This window comes from Odocoileus virginianus, chromosome 8 (genome assembly GCF_023699985.2).
Source record: "Odocoileus virginianus isolate 20LAN1187 ecotype Illinois chromosome 8, Ovbor_1.2, whole genome shotgun sequence".
Classification (NCBI taxonomy): domain Eukaryota; kingdom Metazoa; phylum Chordata; class Mammalia; order Artiodactyla; family Cervidae; genus Odocoileus; species Odocoileus virginianus.
The window spans coordinates 70,139,758-70,159,610 of record NC_069681.1 but is presented as its reverse complement, the minus strand read 5'-3'; the positions used below and the strand labels follow the sequence as shown (position 1 = coordinate 70,159,610).

Here is a 19,853-nt window from a genome sequence, read left to right as displayed (position 1 = left end):
AAGGTACCAGTCACATCAGATTGGGGCCCCCTAGTGAAGTCATTTAAACTTAACCACCTCTTTAAAATGTCATCTTCAAATCCTCAGTTGCATTCGGAGGTCCTGGGGGGACAGGACTTGAACATAGGGGTTTCGAGAGGACACACCAGCTTCAGGGCTTGGTACAAGGACACTGCCTATCAGGCTTGACCATCCACTCTCAGCTTCATCCATGATCCTTCCTTCCATCCCTCAGAGACTTGCCTTTCTAATCCTCCTGTTTCCCTGAGAAGTAGACCCTGTCATGACTCCAGGTTCTGTGTGCATCATCTCTAACTGGTTTGACCTTCCTCTTCATCTCCTGGCTTATTTTTGTTTGCATGTTTGATTATCTGAGTGCAAAACCCTGCTCTGTGTTCATAATTGAAAAGTTGCAGACAATGCTTTAGATACTCTTACTTGGAATCCACAGGCTCCCGTAGAGAAAGGCTTTGGGGAGGCCCATAGCTCTCAGTCCTGCTTACATTGGGAATGTAAGCATGGGAATGGCTACCCACTTACATATGCTTATGTATGAATGAAATGAATGACTGTAGAGATAGAAGGGGTGGGAGGGAGGAATCAGGATTATTTTACTGTTGTAAATTACACTACTAGTGAAGTAATCAGTATAATTTGAAAGTGGTTTTAGGATTAGTTGTAAATAAATGTATATGGCAATATCTAGGGCAACCACTTAAAGTAGAACAATGAATACAACTGATATGCTATGAATGAGAGAAAATCAAACTATAAAATGCTTAATTAAAATCACAAAAGGCAGAAAGAGTGGTATACAAAAATAGGAACTTGATAAACCATAATGGAAAAGAATATGGAAAAGAATTTATATATGTGTATAAATGAGTCACACTGCTGTACAGTAGTAATGAACATAACACTGTACATCAACTGTATTTTAATTAAAAACCGTTAAAAAATAGGAACAAACAATAAGAACAACAAGTGGAAAATTATAAAAATTTGATAGGGGCCTCCCTAGTGGTCCAGTGGTTAGGAATCTGCCTTGCAATGCAGGGGCGAGGGTTCAATCCTTGGTTGGGGAACTAAAATCCCACATGCTGTAGTGCAAGTAAGACCACTCGCTGCCAGAAAGGATCCTTAGTGCCTCAGCTAAAACCTGATGCACTTAAATTTTCCCAAAAAATGGTTGATAGTAATAAAGCTATATCAGTAATCACTTTGAACATCATTGATCTAAATGCACTAATTAGAAGACAAAGATTGTCAGGGTGGGTCAAAAAGCAAGACCCAATTCTATGTTGTGTATAAGAAACCCACTTTAAATAAAAGGCATATATAAATTAAAAGTATTTAAATGGGGGAATTCCCTGGTTAGGGACTTTCTAGGGGGCCTGGCTTCCATCCCTGGTCAGGGAACTAGGATCCCACAAGCCACATAGTATGGTCAAAAAAAAAGTTTAAGTGGATGATTGAAGGATACAAGGTTAATACACAAAAGTCAGTAATTTGTTGTTGTTGCTATTGTTGTTCAGTTGCTAATTTGTGTTTGACTCTGGGACCTCATGGGCTGTAATGTTTTTACACACCAGCAATGAACAAGTGAAATATAAAATTACAAACACAATACCACTTCCATTACCACCCAAAACAAATGAATGCTTAGATAAAAATTAACAAATTACCTAGAAGATGTATATGAGGAAAACTACCAATCTCTGATAAATGAAATCAAAGAAGTAAATAAATGGAGAGACATGCCATGTTGATGAATAGGAAGACTCTATTGAGATGTTCTGGAAGGGCAAAACTATGGAGACAGTAGAGAGATCAGGGGTTACAGGGGTTGGATAGGGAGAGGGATGAATAAGTGGAGAATAGAAGAGATTTAGAGTAGTGAAAATACTATGTGTGATGATACAATGCTGGATATATGTCATTATAATTTGACTCACAGAATGTACAACATGAAAAGTGACCCTAATGTCATCTCATAATTCTGGTTGATAATGACATGTCAATGTAAGCTCGTGGACTGTAACAAATGTCCCATCTGGTGGGGGATGTTCATAGTAGAGGAGACTGCAGGTGTAGGGGAAAGAAGTGTTAAGGAAAGTGTATTCCTTCCTCTTAATTTTGCAGCCAACTGAAAACTGCTCCAAAAAATAGTCTTAAAAAAAGATGATGACTTCCCTGATAGTCTAGTGGTTAAGAATGCCTGCCAATGCAGGGGATTAGGGTTCTATTACTGATCCAGGAAGATTCCACATGCTGTGGAGCAACTAAGCCTGAGCACCACAACTAGAGAAAGCTCCCACACAGGAACAAAGACTTGGCATAACCAAAAATAAATAAAAAATTTAAGGTGATAATAATACATATCTTAAAAGACTGTTGTGATAATTAATGAGTTAATAAGTATAAAGCAATTAGAGTAATGCCGAGTACAATAGCACCCCTGTAAGTAGAAGCCAGTGATGCAGCTAAACATCTCCTTACCATAAATAATCATTTGGTCCAAAATATTAGTAGTGTTGAAGTTTAGAAAACCCGTTCCAATGCTTCTGAGGCACCTCAGTGTGGATGGTCTGACCTAGGGAATGAGGGTGGCAGAAGAGGAGAGGAGAACTCAGACCTGTGGTTCTCCAACATTCTCAAGTGCAGATTCCCAGGAAAGACAGAGAGTGAGGAGTGGCCAGTGGCTGTGAGAATATCAGGGAATATTGTAGTGCAGAAGATAAAACACTGTTTTAAGAAAGTATGAGGGAAGTGATCATTAATAATAGAGTTGTACTTCTGATGCCAGTCTATTTCCCAAAGACTATATACTTTTAACTGTGCCACATCTTAGTTGCAGCATGTGGGATCTAGTTTCCTGACCAGGAATCAAACCCCAGGCCCTCTTCACTGGGAGTGTGGAGTTTTAACCACTGGACCACAAGGGAGGTCGCAGACTGTACTTGAATTAATTCATTTAATAGGCACAAAAACTCTGCAAAGAGGATATTTTTTCCATATGACACATGATGAAATAGGCCCAGATCTACAATGTCAAATGCTACTACAAGATCTGTGACAGGACACCTGTCTCTGGTTAAAGTGGGAGGTGTCGCCCATGGTGACAAGAGAGGTTTCAGTGGGATGGAATGTGGGATAGACATCTGCTCGTGTGGCTGAAGGAGAAATCAGGTGATGCATGAATCAAGACAAAGCAAACACAACTCTTGTTTCCTTTCTTTGTTGACCAAAGCTCAGTTCAGTTCAGTTACTCAGTAGTATCCGACTCTTTGCGACCCCACGAACCACAGCACGCCAGGCCTCTCTGTCCATCCTCCTCCCTGGAATTCACCCAAACCCATGTTTGTTGAGTGGGTGATGCCATCCAACCATCTCATCCTCTGTCATCCCCTTCTCCTCCTGCCCTCAATCTTTCCCATCATCAGGGTCTTTTCCAATGAGTCAGTTCTTCGCATCAGGTGGCTAAAGTATTGGAGTTTCAGCTTCAGCATCAGTCCCTCCAATGAATATTCAGGACTGATTTCCTTTAGGATGGACTGGTTGGATCTCCTTGCTGTCCAAGGGACTCTCAAGAGTCTTCTCCAACAAGAAATGGTAACTAAAGGACAACCCATGGTCCTGGAAGAGTTTTTTCCTTTTTTCAAGATGCTAGTTTCATCAACAGTTCCTTTTGCTGGTGGGAATAGTTCAGTACAGAGCTGATCCATTAACTATTAGATCAAGTAACTATTCACTTTGGAAGGGGATTAGGTAACTGTAGAAGCAAAGCCCTTAAAAGATGCCATCCAGTGGTTTGGCCTTAGAGGGGATTTTTGACCATTCATTTTATTAATAACAGGACATAAGGCAGCACGTATGGTTACATATGGAATTAAGTGGGTTGATTTGGTGCGGATAGAATGAGGCAATTTTCTTCTGATTGTCTTTTTCTTCAGTGAAATTAACAGATTTGACAATATCAGCTATGAGTGACATGGGAAGGATCTTATTTCTGACTAGGGATTGAACCTGGGGCCACTGCAATGAAAGGGCAGAGTACTAAGGACTGGACTGTCAGGCAATTGCTAAGATTTACTTTTGTCTTTCCAAAAAGTTCTCTGTATCTCTACTTAGTCAACCTAGTCTCCCTTCCAGCTCCTGGCAACCACTGTAGCTAGTTTTCCAGAATGTCATATATTCAGTGTGTAGCCTTTGAGTCACATTATTGCGTTTATCAGTAGTTTTTTCCTTTTTATTGCTGAATATATTCTATTATATGAATCTACCACTGTTAGTCCATTCACCAGTTGGACATTTGGGTTCTTTCCAGTTTTCGTTGATTACAAATAAAATCCCTATAGACATTTTCATACAAGTCTTTGTGTGAACACAGGTTTTCATTTCAGCCGGGTAAATAGCAGACGGATTGCCGTTCTCCAATTTTTTAATTTAAACGTCTCATGCAAAATCTTGGCCGACAGATTTACTAAGTATTATTGCTGTTCTGGGCTTTCCAGGTGGCTCAGTGGGTAAAGAACCTACCTGCAATGAGGGAGACCCGGGAGATTTTTCCCGGTGGGGAAGATTCCCGGAGGAGGGCATGGCAACCTCCTCCGTTATTCTTGCCTGGAGAATCCCATGGACAGAGGGGCCTGGGGGCTACAGTCGATGGGGTCGCAGAGTCGGACACGACTGAGCGACTAAGCATAGCACAGCAACACTGCCCATTCTAAAGTAAGCATTTAAATTCAAGAGAAACTGCTGAAGGGTTTGTAAAGTGACCGTGAATGCATTTCTTTTTAGTACTTAATGAAGACCTACCATGTGCCTGCCGGGAGCGGTACCTACCGCGCAGAATGAGTAGTTTGGCCGACATAGTATATGGCTTGAAAATCTTAAAATATCTGCCATCTGCCCTTTACAGAAAACGTTTGATGACCCTGTCCTAGAGTGTGGTCCATAGTTCAGGGAGTCCTTCTTTGAGGTGGATAATCAACATCACAACTATTATATAGAACTGGATTTTTCATTACGAAATATAATAACCTTGCTCTTGAAAAGGGCGGAAATGTGTTTTCACTTGTTTCAATTCCCGGGAAATACTTCGTTATTCATGCTATGTATAAAATCTGCAAGTCTTCACTTTCCCGCTGTCATTGAAAATAGAGCTGGACGTCAAGGAGAATGTGGATGTTTCCCTGAATCATTGCGTTTTCACACACTGCTGCAACACCCACCACCAGTGTTATCTCGAACTGAGAACCTGCATCTTTCCGAGCCCTGGAAAAGCTGGGAACAGGGACGCGCGCATAGTGGTGCGCATGCGCACGCCGCCAGGACGACGTTGGCGCAGGAATGCGCAGGCGCATCGGCCTCAGCGCGCCCTCGGAGGGGCGGGGCTTGCGTGGCGTCTCTCCCTCCGACCGCGGCTATAGCGGCGCCATCTTGGGTGTGAGTGCGGGCGGCTGGTCGGTGGTGTCTCGGAGCTAGTCCTTCCCGACCTCTGTTCCGTGGGTCGACACCGACGTGCATTTCGAGCTCTAGGCCGGCTCAGGGAGCACGCGCTGAGATGATGCTGAGAGGAAACCTGAAGCAAGTGCGCATTGAGAAGAACCCGGCGCGCCTCCGCGCTCTGGAGTCGGCGGCCGGAGAGGGGGACCCAGCGGCCCTGGCGCTCGCGCTGCCAGGGGAGCCGCCGGTGCCCGCCGCGCCCTCCGGGGAGGACCGGCCGGCTGACGAGGGCGGTTTCACCATCGACATAAAGAGCTTTCTCAAGCCGGGCGAGAAGACGTACACGCAGCGCTGCCGCCTCTTCGTGGGGAACCTGCCCACGGACATCACCGAGGACGACTTCAAGCGGTTGTTCGAACGCTATGGCGAGCCCAGCGAGGTCTTCATCAACCGCGATCGCGGTTTCGGCTTCATCCGCCTGGTGAGGGGTGGGCTTGGGCGCGGGCCTCCAGAGACTTAGGGGCTGCGAGGTCCCTCCTCATTTTCCCTCCTCTCACCTCGCCTCTCCTCTGTCCCCGGCTCACCTCGACCCCCCGTCACCTCTCCCTCACCTCGGACCTTCCCTCCCCGCCCCCGCCCCGACCCCGAGTCGGGCGGCTGTCGCGTGGCTAGCGTGAGGGAACTTCCCACGAGGACTTAGTGCTTTTCCGTGTCTCCCTTACACTCTGTGGTAGTAGAATAGCACGCATTTTTTCCCGTTTCATCCAAACCTTAATAGGAATTAATGGCTGGCTTGTAATAACTACTGAGCAAAAGTTATTATCCTGAGTTATGAAGTAAATCTTTTGGTTCAAGTATTTTAATAGGTTTTCTCTTCGTGAGTGGACAAGGCAAAAATCTTAATATGGAGAAAACTGATCTTAATTAAGTGGCACTTTTAAGTGAGATGCTTCTTTAGAGCCATCAGCCTAAATTTTTGTGTAAGAAGTTAAAAATTTTTCAGTTGTAAGTTACCATTTAGTTTGAGATTTGACTTCATGGATAACTTTACTGTTTAATCTGAACTCTGTTTAACAGGTAAATTTAAAAACTTTAAATATTTCTGAGCTATTACACATTTTTTTTCTGTTTAGGAAAATCATACTGCATTCTTGATCTGAATATAAGTACCAGATCTGAATATTAGTAATGGTGTGGGGTTTCCCAGGTGGCTTATTGGTAAAGAATTCTCCTGCACAATGACTGTAGTGTGTACTACTGATGTAGTGGCTGTTGGAAAGTGGCAGGTGGAACCAGTGGAGGTTGTTAGACCCAAGCTCAAGCAGTCTCTGTTGGGGTAGTAACTTCAGTTTCTTTTTGTTTTTTGTATTCCTTTAGTTAAGAACCTCTAATTTCAAAGTTTTATGCAGACTGTGATTCAGAGGTACAGCTGGAAGGCTGTATTGATGGATTATGGATTTTGTATAGGTTCAAATCAGATTTGTGTGTTATTTTGGACAAGTTACTTGAACCTTTATAAGCCTCTTTCCCTATATATGAAGTGAGGATAGTAGCAAAACCCACTTCACGAGATTGTTGGTGAGGCTGATGAAGGATAAGTAAAGACCTGTGTATGTGTATTAATATATGGGGGAGGAATAAATGACTGGCGTGTAATAACCACTTAGTCAAAGTTATTGTCACTATCCTGAGCTATGAAGTAAGGAAATCCTTGGTTCGTTTCAAGTACATAATTTTAATTGACTTGATAGTTACTTCAGTACACATATAGAGCAGTAGTTCTCAAATGGAGTGGTTTTACTTCCTAGAGGACATGTGGCAATGTCTGGAGACATTTTTGGTTGTTAAACAGTGGTGGTAGGGGGGTGGTTCTATTGGCATAAACATCCTACAGTGCATGGAACAGCCCCCACAGTAAAAATTATCTTGTCCATAATATGCTGAGGCTGGGAAACTCTGTTTGATGTACAACCATTTAAAACCAAAAGTATAAACTTTGAAGATGTACTATGACATGAAATTCTTGAGAGCATAAACGTTTTAGTATTTGTCCTAGAAAGTATTAAAAATTGTATTTGTTGCCAACAGTAAAAAAAAAAAGTACTTGATTTAACATAAAAATGAAAATTTCTTGCTTATCTTGAAAAATGACATGTCACACTTTGTCATTATATCTGACTGACTCTGAACAGGAGATGCTCTCTAGAAACACTTTACAGGGTCCTCACCAGGCTCGCTCTCCTCCCCTGCCCACAAACATACTGTTATGAATAATTTGAGAGTTTAGAAATGAAAATTGATACACTCAGTATTCATACATTCAATACCTAGAGTCTACAATTAAATTTTGCTGTATTTTTTTCATGTATCTGTTCATCTCGATCTTAATCCATCCGTCAGTCCATGACTCTTAAGCATGCTTATCATTAACTAGAGTCCAATTTTGTTTTTTAAGGTATTTGAAACCTACATATAATGAGATGCACAGATACTTAGTGTATAATCTTGTGATTTTAGATCAAGATACCATCATCACCCCATGAAATTTGCTCATGTTTCTTCTCATTCCTAGTTATAAGTGTGACAGCATTCTAATCCAAGACTCCATTCCTAAAAGTTAACCTCTCAAGAGTTGTTAGATTACTGACATGTTAGCTTCAAAGGACATAACCCTTGTTAGGTATTTATGAAATGTTTGCTGGTACTATTGCTACTACAGAGTTGAAAGAGTAATAAAATGGTCATTTTGAATATCTGAAGAGGTTAGATTCATTTATTTTTGTAAAATTAGTTCTGTAGGTAGATTTTCACAAAAGTGAAGTAGTTTAAAGCTCTTGTGAACATTTCAAAGATTGAATAAAAAGCTGTTGTGATCTTAAGACTTTTTCATAAGAAAGTGCAATTTGTACTCTTCTCAGAAAATGTATATTAAGCCTCTTTCAGTTTTTTGCTGGAAGTTCTCACCACTGAAAAAGAACATACCTGTAGTAAGTTTACCAGTTTGCTGTTTTAGATGCCTGTATTTTGTAGAAACTTTTGAGTTCTTCAAGAAGGAAATTCCCTTACCTTGTAGTTCAGCAATGAACATATTCTCTAGTTTATGATAATAAGGATATGTGTACCTGCTTTTCTGTTTAATAGAGAGACTTCTTACAGCCCATGAATGGGTATTTGCTTTTCTTAGCGTAGTGGGAGAAATGTGTAGCCCATGAAAGTGTTTTAGAAGAAGTGATTAATAACACCTGATGGCAGGTTTTTTTTTTTTTAACAGATAATATAAAAGAAATGGAAATGAAAAGGGATTTGTCTGGCATTGGAGAGGTGGTGCACATTATTAAGATATAAATAACAAACATGGAGTGTATAGAGAAACTTATTTTCAATACTAGATTCTAGTAACTGATACTTGGTCTCAAAAAGTAATTCTGTATTTTCTTTAATACATTTTGGAGAGTTATAAAAGATACTGCTTGCATATTTAATAGCTGGTAATCTACACTCTATGGGGTCATAAAAGAGTTGGATTTGACTTAGCGACTGAATAATAGCAGTCTGTTTATGAACAGATCATCTTTAAGTGATGATTTTTAACAGAACGTTGGGGTTGGAACTTTCTACTTAAAATGTTAAAAATTACTTATCTTTAAAAAATTAATAAAATATGTGTGATACCATAACTGAAAGACACAGAAACAAAATGACCCTATCAGCCATTTTGTAAAACTACAAAACCCTCTTTAGAAACAAGCCACTATTTAAAAATTTTTTGTTAACTGTAATTTTTAAAAAAGTGATCTTTTTCTTCCTAAAAAGGAGTCCAGAACACTGGCTGAAATTGCAAAAGCAGAGCTGGATGGCACCATTTTGAAGAGCAGACCTCTCCGAATTCGTTTTGCTACACATGGAGCAGCCCTAACTGTTAAGAACCTTTCTCCGGTGGTTTCCAATGAGCTTCTAGAGCAAGCATTTTCCCAGTTTGGTCCAGTAGAGAAAGCTGTTGTTGTTGTGGATGATCGTGGTAGAGCTACGGGCAAAGGTTTTGTGGAATTTGCAGCAAAGCCTCCTGCACGAAAGGCTCTGGAAAGATGTGGTGATGGGGCGTTCTTGCTAACAACGTAAGTTTAAACATCTTTTATAGAGTCACACATAGGCTTCTCTCTGTTCTGCCTCTTTGTAGTTGCTTCCCTGTATGTTGTCTTGGCATGTGGTAAGTAGGTGTTGAGTAAGTACTCAGTGAACACAAATAGGGTATATTTGTGTACCGTCAAGAGTCAATACTTTACTCAAACTTCAGTGTATTAATCCATACGGAATTTCAAGAATGTTTAGTGTTCCCATTTTTATTCAGCCTACTGAATGTGTATTAGGTGCGAAGCAAAACATTACATTTAATGAATGAGGTTTTGATCAGTTTTGAAGTATAATTTACATATGTTAAAATACATCCAGTTTTGCATATATAGCTCAGTGAATTTTAAAAAATGTATGTAGTCACTTACCCTTCATCACAATCAAGATAACATTTTCAGCATCCAACAAAAATTCTTTCGTGTCCTTTTGCAGTACTCTTATCCCTGCCTAGACTGCTCTTGATCTTTCTGTTACTATGGTTTTGTTTTTTCTTATATTTCATATAAATGAAATTATATATTAATAGTATCTATCCTTTTGTGTGTGATTTCTTTTGCTTAGCATAATGTTTATGAGAGTTCATCCATATCACTCTATTAGTATTTTGTTCCTTTTTATGGCCAAATTACAACTCTGGTGACCTTTGGGTGGATGTTCAAGTTGCTTCCAACTCCTGGCCTTTGTGAATAAAACTATTATGAACATTTGTGTATAAAACTTCTTGTGAACAGCATGCTTTCATGTGGCTTAGGTAATACTTAGGAGTAAAGGTATGTTCTTCTTTATAAGGAACTCCCAAACTGTTTTCCAGATATTTGTATCATTTTACATTCCCACTAGCAATGAATAAGAGAGTTCTAATGATCATGTCCCCTCAGCAACACTTGAAATTTTTAGATATTCTAGTGAGTATAGTGGTGTCACATTGTGGTTTATTTTTTTTTTTTTTTTACATTGTGGTTTAAATATTGTTTTCTTAACAACTGATGATAAGTTATCTTTTCATGTGCTTTTTGGATATTTTTATGTCTTTTTGTGAAATGTCTGTTGATATTTTTGCCTTAAAAAAAAAAAATACGTTTATTTGGCTTCACCATGGCTTAGTTGTGGCACGTGGGATCTAGTTCTCTGACCAGGGGTCAAACCCCGGCCCCTCTGCATTGGGAGTATAGAGTCATATCCACTGGACCCCCAGAGAAGTTCCTTGCCTGTTTTTTTTTTTTCCTTGCCTGTTTTTTAATTGGCTGGTTTGTCTTAATGTTCTTTTAACAAATCTGGGTCCAGGCCTGTATTAACACTATTTCATCCCTGTCTGTGGCTTGCTTTTTAATTTTTTTAAACAGATAATTTATTTAATTGATTTATTTGGCTGCACCCGATCTTAGCTGTGGCAAGCAGGATCTTCCATCTTAATTGGGGCATGTGGAATCTTTAGTTGCCATATGGCAATATTTTTAGTTGGGGCATGTCGGATTGTCCAGGGATCGAACCCAGGTCCCCTACATTGGGAGCGCAGAGTCTTAGCCACTGGACCGCCAGGAAGTCCTTTTAATTTTTTTTTAATAGTGTTTTTCAAAGAGCAGAAGTTGTTCTATTTTGTCGAGTCCAGTTTATCAATTTATTTTCTTTCTTGGTTTGTTCCTTGGAATCTTTGTATATGAAATCTTTGCCTTTCCTAAGGTAGCAAAGCTTTCTCGTATTTTCTTGGGAAACTTTATAGCTTTTTGTTTAAACCTGTGATACGTTTTGAGTGTGATGTGAGGTAGCTCATTGCTTTAATGTTCTGACACCATTAATTGAAAAGGTTATGATTTTCCCTTTGTTACCTTTTACCTTTATCAAATAACTGGGAAAAAAATCTTCTCTCTTTCCTGTTTTGTTGATCAGTATGTCTATTATGCTGTTACTGTACTTTCTTAATTACCTTATCCTAGACTTTGAAGTCCGGAGAAGGCAAGGCACCCCACTCCAGTGTTCTTGCCTGGAGAATCCCAGGGATGGGGGAGCCTGGTGGTCTGCCGCCTGTGGGGTCGCAGAGTCGGACACGACTGAAGTGACTTAGCAGCAGACTTTGAAGTCAGATAGTAGCATCCAACTTTATTCTTTTTTTTTTTTTAATTGTTCTGGTTATTGTCATTTCTTTGTAAATCCTTACTGATTTTAAAATCAGCTTGTCAATTAAAAAAAAAAAGTTCTGGTGGACTTTTGATTGAAATTGCTTTGAATCTACAGATCATTCTGGGGAACATTAACATCTTCACAGTATCAGCCCTTTTCCAATCCATGAATGTGATGTGTTTCTCCATTTACTTAAATATATTTTAAAGTAATTATGTGGTCATTAAACCTGTTGCCATATTAACATGGCTTTCCTTTCAGTTTGCCCACAAGAAAGTTCTCAGTGTGCATTCTTAGTCTTCAGACTGAATTTGTAACCTAAGTTGATTATTGAATGGATTTCTTTTAGCTCTGGCACTTGAACTATTGATTGGAATCATTCAAATATTTAGGGTTTGGGGAATTGGATACAAAGACAATGTAGAAAAATTGTTTTCTATCTCCAAGGAGCTTAGTTTGGTGACTTGTGAAGCATTTTTCAGTTTGTTTTTGATAGTTAAGCATTTGTGCTGAAGCTCTTGTACAGCAGACATTTTACAGCTCTTCTAGCTTGTTCTCTTAGAGATTTTGGTCTTTTTCCCATTCCCTTTGTTTTAGAGAGATGCTCTCTTTCTTGTCATCACAGGTCTTGCTCTCACATTTCATTCACGTTTTGGTAAGATGTTATCTCCTAAGAGAAGCTGACTGTTTTATGTTAAAATAGCCTAATGCTTTACTCTCCAACTTAACTTTTCTTCATAGCACTTAAGGTTGCATTCTCTACCTAGAATGTAAGCTCCCCTGGGGTAGGGACTTTGTCTCCTTTAACACCATAATCCTGACACTTGAATTCTGGTATTTCCTGGATACTTAGTAAGTTGGCCATAGTTATTTAAAGAGTGAAGGAAGGCAGTAGTAGAAAGCAGTAGGCAAGGCATGTAGTTAGTATATATTTTCTGCTGTAAGCTTTGATTAATTGCTGTTTGTTAAAGTCATAGTCAGGCACTGATAAACATTTAACTATTTCTTCTTGTTCAGTCACTAAGTCGTGTCAGACTCTTTGCTACCCTGTGGATTACAGCATGCCAGGCTTCCTTGTCCTTCACTAATTCCTGGAGTTTGCTCAGATTAACGTCCATTGAGTTGGTGATGCCGACTCATCCTCTGCTGCCCTTTTGTTTTGCTCTCAATCTTTCCTAGCATCAGGGTCTTTTCCAGTGAGTCAGCCATTCACATCAAGTGGCCAAAGTATTTCTTACAGGTAGCTTTTAGAATAATTTATAAATGACATTCAGATGGTATCACCTGGAACTTGAGCAGCTGCACAAGGATCTTGGAGGTCTGATGATGGCCAAGAACAAACTAAGAGGGCAGAAGTCCAGGAATGTATTCCACATAACTGGCCAAAAAAGCTTTAAGGTTAAAAATAAAGTAAAACCTTTTGCCACTAATCTTTAAGAAGATAAACATTGTGAATGCTGAAAAAGTTAGCAGTGAATAAAGCTTTTGTAGATAAACAAAAGGAACATACAAACTTCTCAAAAGGCCTTTCCTTTGAGCTGCTGCAGAAACAGTTGGTTTCTCAGTAGTGTCATGAAAATATACCAGTTAATGTTGATAAAGCTACAAGATTAGTGTTTCAGTTGTAATACACTGGTGATGCATCAGATTACCCAAAAAGACCAGTCAATTAAATGTTTTATATAAAAAAAGAATAATTTATATACAGTTTTGAGGGCTTCCCTGGTGGCTCAGATGGTAAAGAATCACCTGCAATGCAGGAGACCTGGGTTTGGAAAATCCCCTGGAGAAGGAAGTGGTGATCCGCTTCAGTATTCTTTTTTTTTATTTTTAATTTTTTAAAATTTTTAGATTTCATGGTTGCAGTCACTACTGCAGTGATTTTAAGTGAAAGTGAAGTTACTCAGTCGTGTCCGACTCTGCAACCCCATGGACTGAAGCTCACCAGGCTCCTCTGTCCATGGGATTTTCCAGCAAGAATACTGGATTGGGTTGCCATTTCCTTCTCCTGCTTCAGTATTCCTTTTGAGACTGGTTGGACAGTGGAAGGTTGGGAGCTGAGTGGAGTTGGGAGTTTGAGGCCATGGAAGGGATGGGCGTCCGGGTGTGTGTGTGGATGAGACACATAGGAGAGTTGGATACTTGCTCCTCTGCATTGCTCTTTGTAGAAGTTAACTGCAGTGGTCAGGCAGGTCTATGTTGATGTATTTTTCTGTTGTCTCAAATAGACTCCATGCTCTAAAAATAAGCACTCATCTTTGACTTAGATGTTCACCTGTGTTGGTGCAGCCAGTGTTTATTGACTGATTTTATGTGTATATGTGATATTTTCTGAGACTTTTTTCTCAGATAAATTTTCCAAGTATGTATCTTGAAATTATTATAAAAGGTTTCTAGGAGGATTTTAGTTCTAGATACTGTATTAATTCTTATTAATGCTTTTTACCTGTCCAGGACCCCTCGTCCGGTCATTGTGGAGCCCATGGAGCAGTTTGATGATGAAGATGGCTTGCCAGAGAAACTAATGCAGAAAACTCAACAGTATCATAAGTAAGATCTTCTTAATAAGAAGATAAATTCTGATAAATTTAGAATGTTCTTTCAAGGGTATTTATTACTTTACATTTGTTATTGAGTATTGTTGGATTATAAGGTGTTCTATTTAGTCTTGTTAGCTAGTAACAATTGTTAGCCAGTAACAGTCTGGTTAATAGAGTGGGCTGGTCTACATGGAATGCTAGTTTTCTTGTATATTGGTAAAAGGTTAACTTTGAAAAGTTCAACTTTTATAACTGGGGCATGGATGGGTTCCATGAGAGTATACTGTCTGTAGTACCTATGCCAGAGAAACAGTGAATTTTAGATACAAAAGTTTCTGTATTGAGTATGCTACAGGTGAATTATGAATTAAGAGGAGACTTTGGCAGGAGTAGAAAGAAGGTTCTAGTTAAACAACTTGGGAAAGGGTAAGAAGTCGTCTTTTTTTAAAAAATTTATTAATCTGTGGTATCTACCAAAGTGTGTGTGTGTGTGTGTGTGTGTGTGTGTCTGTCTGTCTGTCTGTCTGTCTCCATGGACTACAGCCCATCAGGCTCCTCTGTCTGTGGAATTTTTCCAGTCAGGAATACTGGAGTGGGTTGCCGTTTCCTTCTCCAAAGAATTCTTAAAGATGAAAAAGAAAGATAACATTTTTTTTTACCAGTTGCTTTTCATTCAGTGTGGTTCAGATATTTTTATGTAAGCTGACTGTGTGAATACATTGTGTTCTTAACTACTCAGTTGTTTTTTATAGTTAAGTAAGACTATAGTGAACTTCCCTGGTGATCCCATTAGTTAAGACTGTGCTTCCAAAGCAGGGGGCGCTGGTTTGATCCCTGGTCAGAGAACTAAGATCTCACATGCTTTGTGGCATGACTGAAAAACAAAAAACACTGTAATATTTGCGTGCATGAATCTAAATATTGGAACGCCTTTGTGCCAGGCACTGGCCTAGTGCAACTGAGAACTGTTTTTGCCCTCATGATGCTTACAATTCTAGTGACAGGTCTACACAATAAATACTGAACCAAAGATTAATGTTTTAATAAGTATACTAAGTAGTGAGAAACACCAATTAAAACCTCTAAAGTGAGGTATGATGCTAAAAGATCAAAAGAGTATGCATATTTAATGGTGATTAATTCTGGTAGATGGTTCTCCCAAAGTATGATACCAATTTATACTTTCTGGTATATGCATAAAAGTATTTCTCTTCATCCTGACCAAAAAATGGTTATGATTTTAAGATTCGATAGTTTGTGTTCAAAATAATTTGAACACACAGATTTTTAAATACTGGACCACCAGGGAAGTCCCTGGGTGCTTATTTTTAACTGGTGTTGGAGATGTATCAATGAACAGAATAAACCAGAAATTCTTGCTGTGTGGTGGAGTGGGTAGCCTATCCCTTCTCCAGCAGATCTTCCCGATCTGTTCAAAATAACATTTTACACATGTTTTAATAGCACTCTTTGATTTTAGTGTAGACTGGTTTTTCCCTTGTAGTTGATTTAAATGACAAATGTGGGTGCTTTTTTATTGATTGATTTGGCTTTTATTGTGACACACAGACTCTACAGTTGTGACTCGAGGGCTTTAGTAGCTCCACGACATGTGGGATCTTAGTTCCCTGACCAGGGATTGAACCCACGTCCCCTGCATTGCAGGACAGATTTTTAAATACTGGACCACCAGGGAAGTCCCTGGGTGCTTATTTTTAACTGGTGTTGGAGATGTATCAATGAACAGAATAAACCAGAAATTCTTGCTGTGTGGTGGAGTGGGTAGCCTATCCCTTCTCCAGCAGATCTTCCTGATCCAGGAATTGAGCCAGGGTCTCTGGTGTTGCAGGCAGATTCTTTACCAACTGAGCTATCACGGAAGCCCTTGGGAAGCAGGGGGTAAACAATAAAGTAAAGATGGCAGAAAGATAGGGAAAGTGGATGTAGGGGAGCAGAAGAGTGTGGCTCTTTTACACAGGTGGTTTAGGAAGATTTTGTGAGGGTAGTATTTGATTCACAACTTGAACTTGGGGGTGGGAGGGCACCAGATGGAATAGGGATCTCAGTTAGCTGAGAAGTACGGCTCTGCAGGCTTTGAGGGAGAACTGGCATGGTGCAGGTGCAGTGAGGAGGCCAGGTTAACTGGATCAGGGTGAGAATGGGGAACCTTGTAGGGATCGGGGGAGTTAGGATATAGTGGGAGGAGTGCAGACTGTGGGGCTTGTGGGCTATTGAACTAACTTTGGCTTCTGTGATTCATGTGAAAGGAAGAAGCAGGATAGTGATTTAAGCTTAAATTTAAAGCAGCTTTCTAGCTGCTCTGTTATAATAAAGAGCCAATGGTGGGATTGGGGAGGTAAGTTTAGGATCCTGCTGACAGGAAGTGGTAACTGTAGTGATGGACCAGAAGTGGTCAGATTCTGAATGTGGTTTGAAAATAGATTGGATTTTGCTAATGGATATGGGGATGTGGGAGAAAGAGTTAAAAGGGTGATGATGAGGTTTTTGGCCTAAGTAACTGGAAAGTATGGATTGCTAGTGACTGACATGGAAAACCTGGAGGAGTAGATTTGGGGGAGGAGGATCAGGAACCTTGTTTTGGGATCTGTTGTCAAGGTAGTTGGATTTGTGTCTGGAATTCAGATGTGCTGTTTGGGCTTAAGTTACCAATGTGATGGAAAAGAATGTCAAAGGACCAACTCCTGAATGCTCATTTGAGAGAAGTTGGGAAAGTCAAAAGGAATCAACAGAGACTGAGTGGGAGCAGTCCCTGAAATGGGAGGGACACCCAGCAGAATGTGTCCTAGAAGCAAGGGGTTGGTAGTAATCAGTTGTAACTCAACCATGTAAATTTCTCTTAAATGCTGTTTTTCAAAGACTTACATTTAATTTCCTATTCATTTGATTTGTGGTTATAGCTTATTGCAGATTTTAAGTAGAGCATCCTTTTGCATTCAGGAATTAGAGAACTGGAATTACAAGGGTGCTAGAAGAAGTAGAATTTATAGATTGTAGTTGTTTTATTGGAAAAAAAAAAAAACCCAAACCAAACTTGTTTATATAATGACTTAATTATTCCAGCAAACATTACATGATCTCATGATATTTTAAACTTTACTGCTAAAGAATTATGCTCTTAAGGGAATGTTCATGAACCTTAAGAGTCAATATTCAAATTCAGCTCTGATGCCCCAAATCCATATTGTTTCAGTAGTGTTTCTTTTGGGAGAAAAATAAAGTTTTTATATTTATTACTGTAGTCAACACCTGACTTAGGAACTACTAACTAATAAAACAGTTCTTTCAAAAAAATTAGTGGGTGGTGGATCTCTCTATTCCTTTCCCTTTTCCAGTCAGTGCTTTAAAAAGAAAAAGATCGAAGTCTATTTTTAGGTCTAGAATCCCTTGATCATGGTTAACTTTGATTTTTATCTACCCCCTGAATATCTTTGAAGCTGTTTCTTGTCACTGTGTTTTCCCTCTGTGACAACCTCCTCCTTTATCTCCCAACTTTGTCCCAACCACCATCTTCCCCTCCCCATCCCCAAATAAAAGTTAAAATTTATGATTACAAGGCATCTGTAGTTTTATTGGTGGGTGAGAATTGTGTTCTTATAAAAGTACTTTAGGATAATTGACATTCTTTGAATGTTGGGTACATTCGTAGAGCTTCATCTTCAAAAAATCTTCAAAGATTTTTTTCCCCTGTCATTTATTCATTCATTTTAGAAATAAATACTAAATGTGTACAATATGCTAGGTATGTGCTAGGTACTTAGGTACAGTGGTTAATAGGAATTTCATGTGCTCATTGAGTTTACCGTCTATCGAGGCAAACAAGTATAAAACAAATTGAAGTAAATTAGGCCTGTATTATTTGGTATAGCCAATTAACCTGGCACATAAAACTCAACAAACTGTTTCTGCTTTATTACTGTCCCTAAAAGTTATTACTTTTAGAAAAATCTGACTTCAGACTGTTAACTTAGGGGACATTTTCTTCATATGTTACAGACTGCCTTACATAAAATTGTTGCTTGAAAACCGCAAAGGCGTTATTGGAGGTGATAATTTGGGGAGTTCAGGTTGTAGTATCTCGTTGTCTTGGTTTGAATCCTGGTTCTATTGCTTATTAATTAGTTGGGCATCTTTGGGTAGTTTCTTAAACTTAGGCTTGTTAAACTGCTTGACAACATTGCTGTGAAGTATTTCTTGGAGGTTCCTTGTCAGTGATATGAACATTGTACGAGCTTAGTTAATGGTAATACTTGTTCTTCTATGTTGTTTTAGCTTTTAAACATATGTTTCTGTATGTCTTTTCATGTAAACTTAGGGAAAGAGAACAGCCACCACGTTTTGCTCAGCCTGGGACATTTGAATTTGAATATGCATCTCGATGGAAGGCTCTGGATGAAATGGAGAAGCAACAGCGCGAGCAGGTTGACAGAAACATCCGAGAAGCAAAAGAGAAACTGGAGGCGGAGATGGAAGCTGCCCGGCACGAGCACCAGCTGATGCTCATGCGGCAAGGTATGTTTCTCATTGATAACTGTTACTATTGAAGTTGCTAGTTAAGAGTTTCAAGACAGTTAAAACTCAAAATATTAGAAAGAAAATTTTTGCTTTTCTGAGAGAACTTCCTTATGAACAAAATTATTTAAAAAGCTGACTATTTAAGATTCTTATTGCGTGTCCAGAGATTACAGATGGATGTTCCTTGGCAGAGATGAAAAAGATTCAGGTTTGCTGATGGATATGGGAATTTAGGAAGACTAAATTCTTTGTATTTGGTGAGAACGCTTTAAACACTTGAGACAGAGCTAAGTGAATTTTGTTTGTGTGTGTTTTTTTGTTGATAACTGAATTTTTAAGAGCACTCCTAACAGGTGTTATGCATAACATACATTTATTAATAATCATTGGTCAGATACTTAATGTGACAAGCTGCTTAAGTATATATCAGAAGCTTATTTTTTTGCATCCTTGTTTCTAGGTTTCTTATTATGCCTGCTTATATTCTCTTTCCCCTTTGTTCTTTTCTATTCTCCATGTAATTTTTTCTGATTCTTCCTGTCACTTTTCCATTTTCCATAAAACTTTTAATTTTTTTTCCTTTAAATTTTTTTTTTTTTTTGGCTGTGCTGTGTGGTTTGTAGGATCTTAGCTTCCTGACCAGGGATGAACCTGTGCTCATGCAGTGGAAGTGTGCAGTCCTAACCCCTGAACCACCAGGGAATTGCCAAAATTTTGCATTTCTTTACAGCATCTAATTGCTTTCTATTTTGCTCTTAAATTTTTTGCCTTTTTTTTTTTTTTAATTTACTATTTCATTAAACCTTTATCTCCCCTGGAGGAGGAAGTGGCAACCTACATCAGTATGCTTGCCTGGAAATCCCATGGACAGAGGAGCCTGGTGGGCTACAGTCCATGGGATCGCAAAAGAGTTGGACATGACTTAATGACTACAACAATAACAACAGAACCTTTATTTACCATCTCTTGGCTGCCCCTCAGAGACAAAGGTGCTCCAGATAGCTGCCTGATTTCTATGGCAGCCTTCTTTCATTTTTTATCTATAAATTGTTTTTATTTTTTATGAAGTTTAAAATATTTTAA

General features: G+C 39.2%; 1 protein-coding gene and 1 pseudogene across 10 annotated transcripts in view; both read left to right on the top strand.

Annotated features, from left to right (window-relative positions):
* The first annotated feature begins 5,418 nt into the window (after positions 1–5,418).
* PSPC1 (paraspeckle component 1) overlaps positions 5,419–19,853 on the top strand; it is an 85,457-nt gene continuing 71,022 nt past the window's right edge. For all 10 annotated transcript variants that reach the window (XR_011489081.1, XR_011489080.1, XR_011489079.1 and 7 more), the window contains exons 1-4: positions 5,419–5,929; positions 9,262–9,563; positions 14,152–14,247; positions 18,571–18,767. Coding sequence is in view for 6 of the 10 variants with exons in the window: in XM_070471626.1 (XP_070327727.1) it covers positions 5,567–5,929; positions 9,262–9,563; positions 14,152–14,247; positions 18,571–18,767 (958 nt within the window). In the remaining 4 variants the exon portion in view is untranslated. The remainder of the gene's footprint in view (positions 5,930–9,261; positions 9,564–14,151; positions 14,248–18,570; positions 18,768–19,853) is intronic.
* Positions 12,385–13,636, top strand: LOC139036254 (ribosomal biogenesis factor-like; annotated as a pseudogene).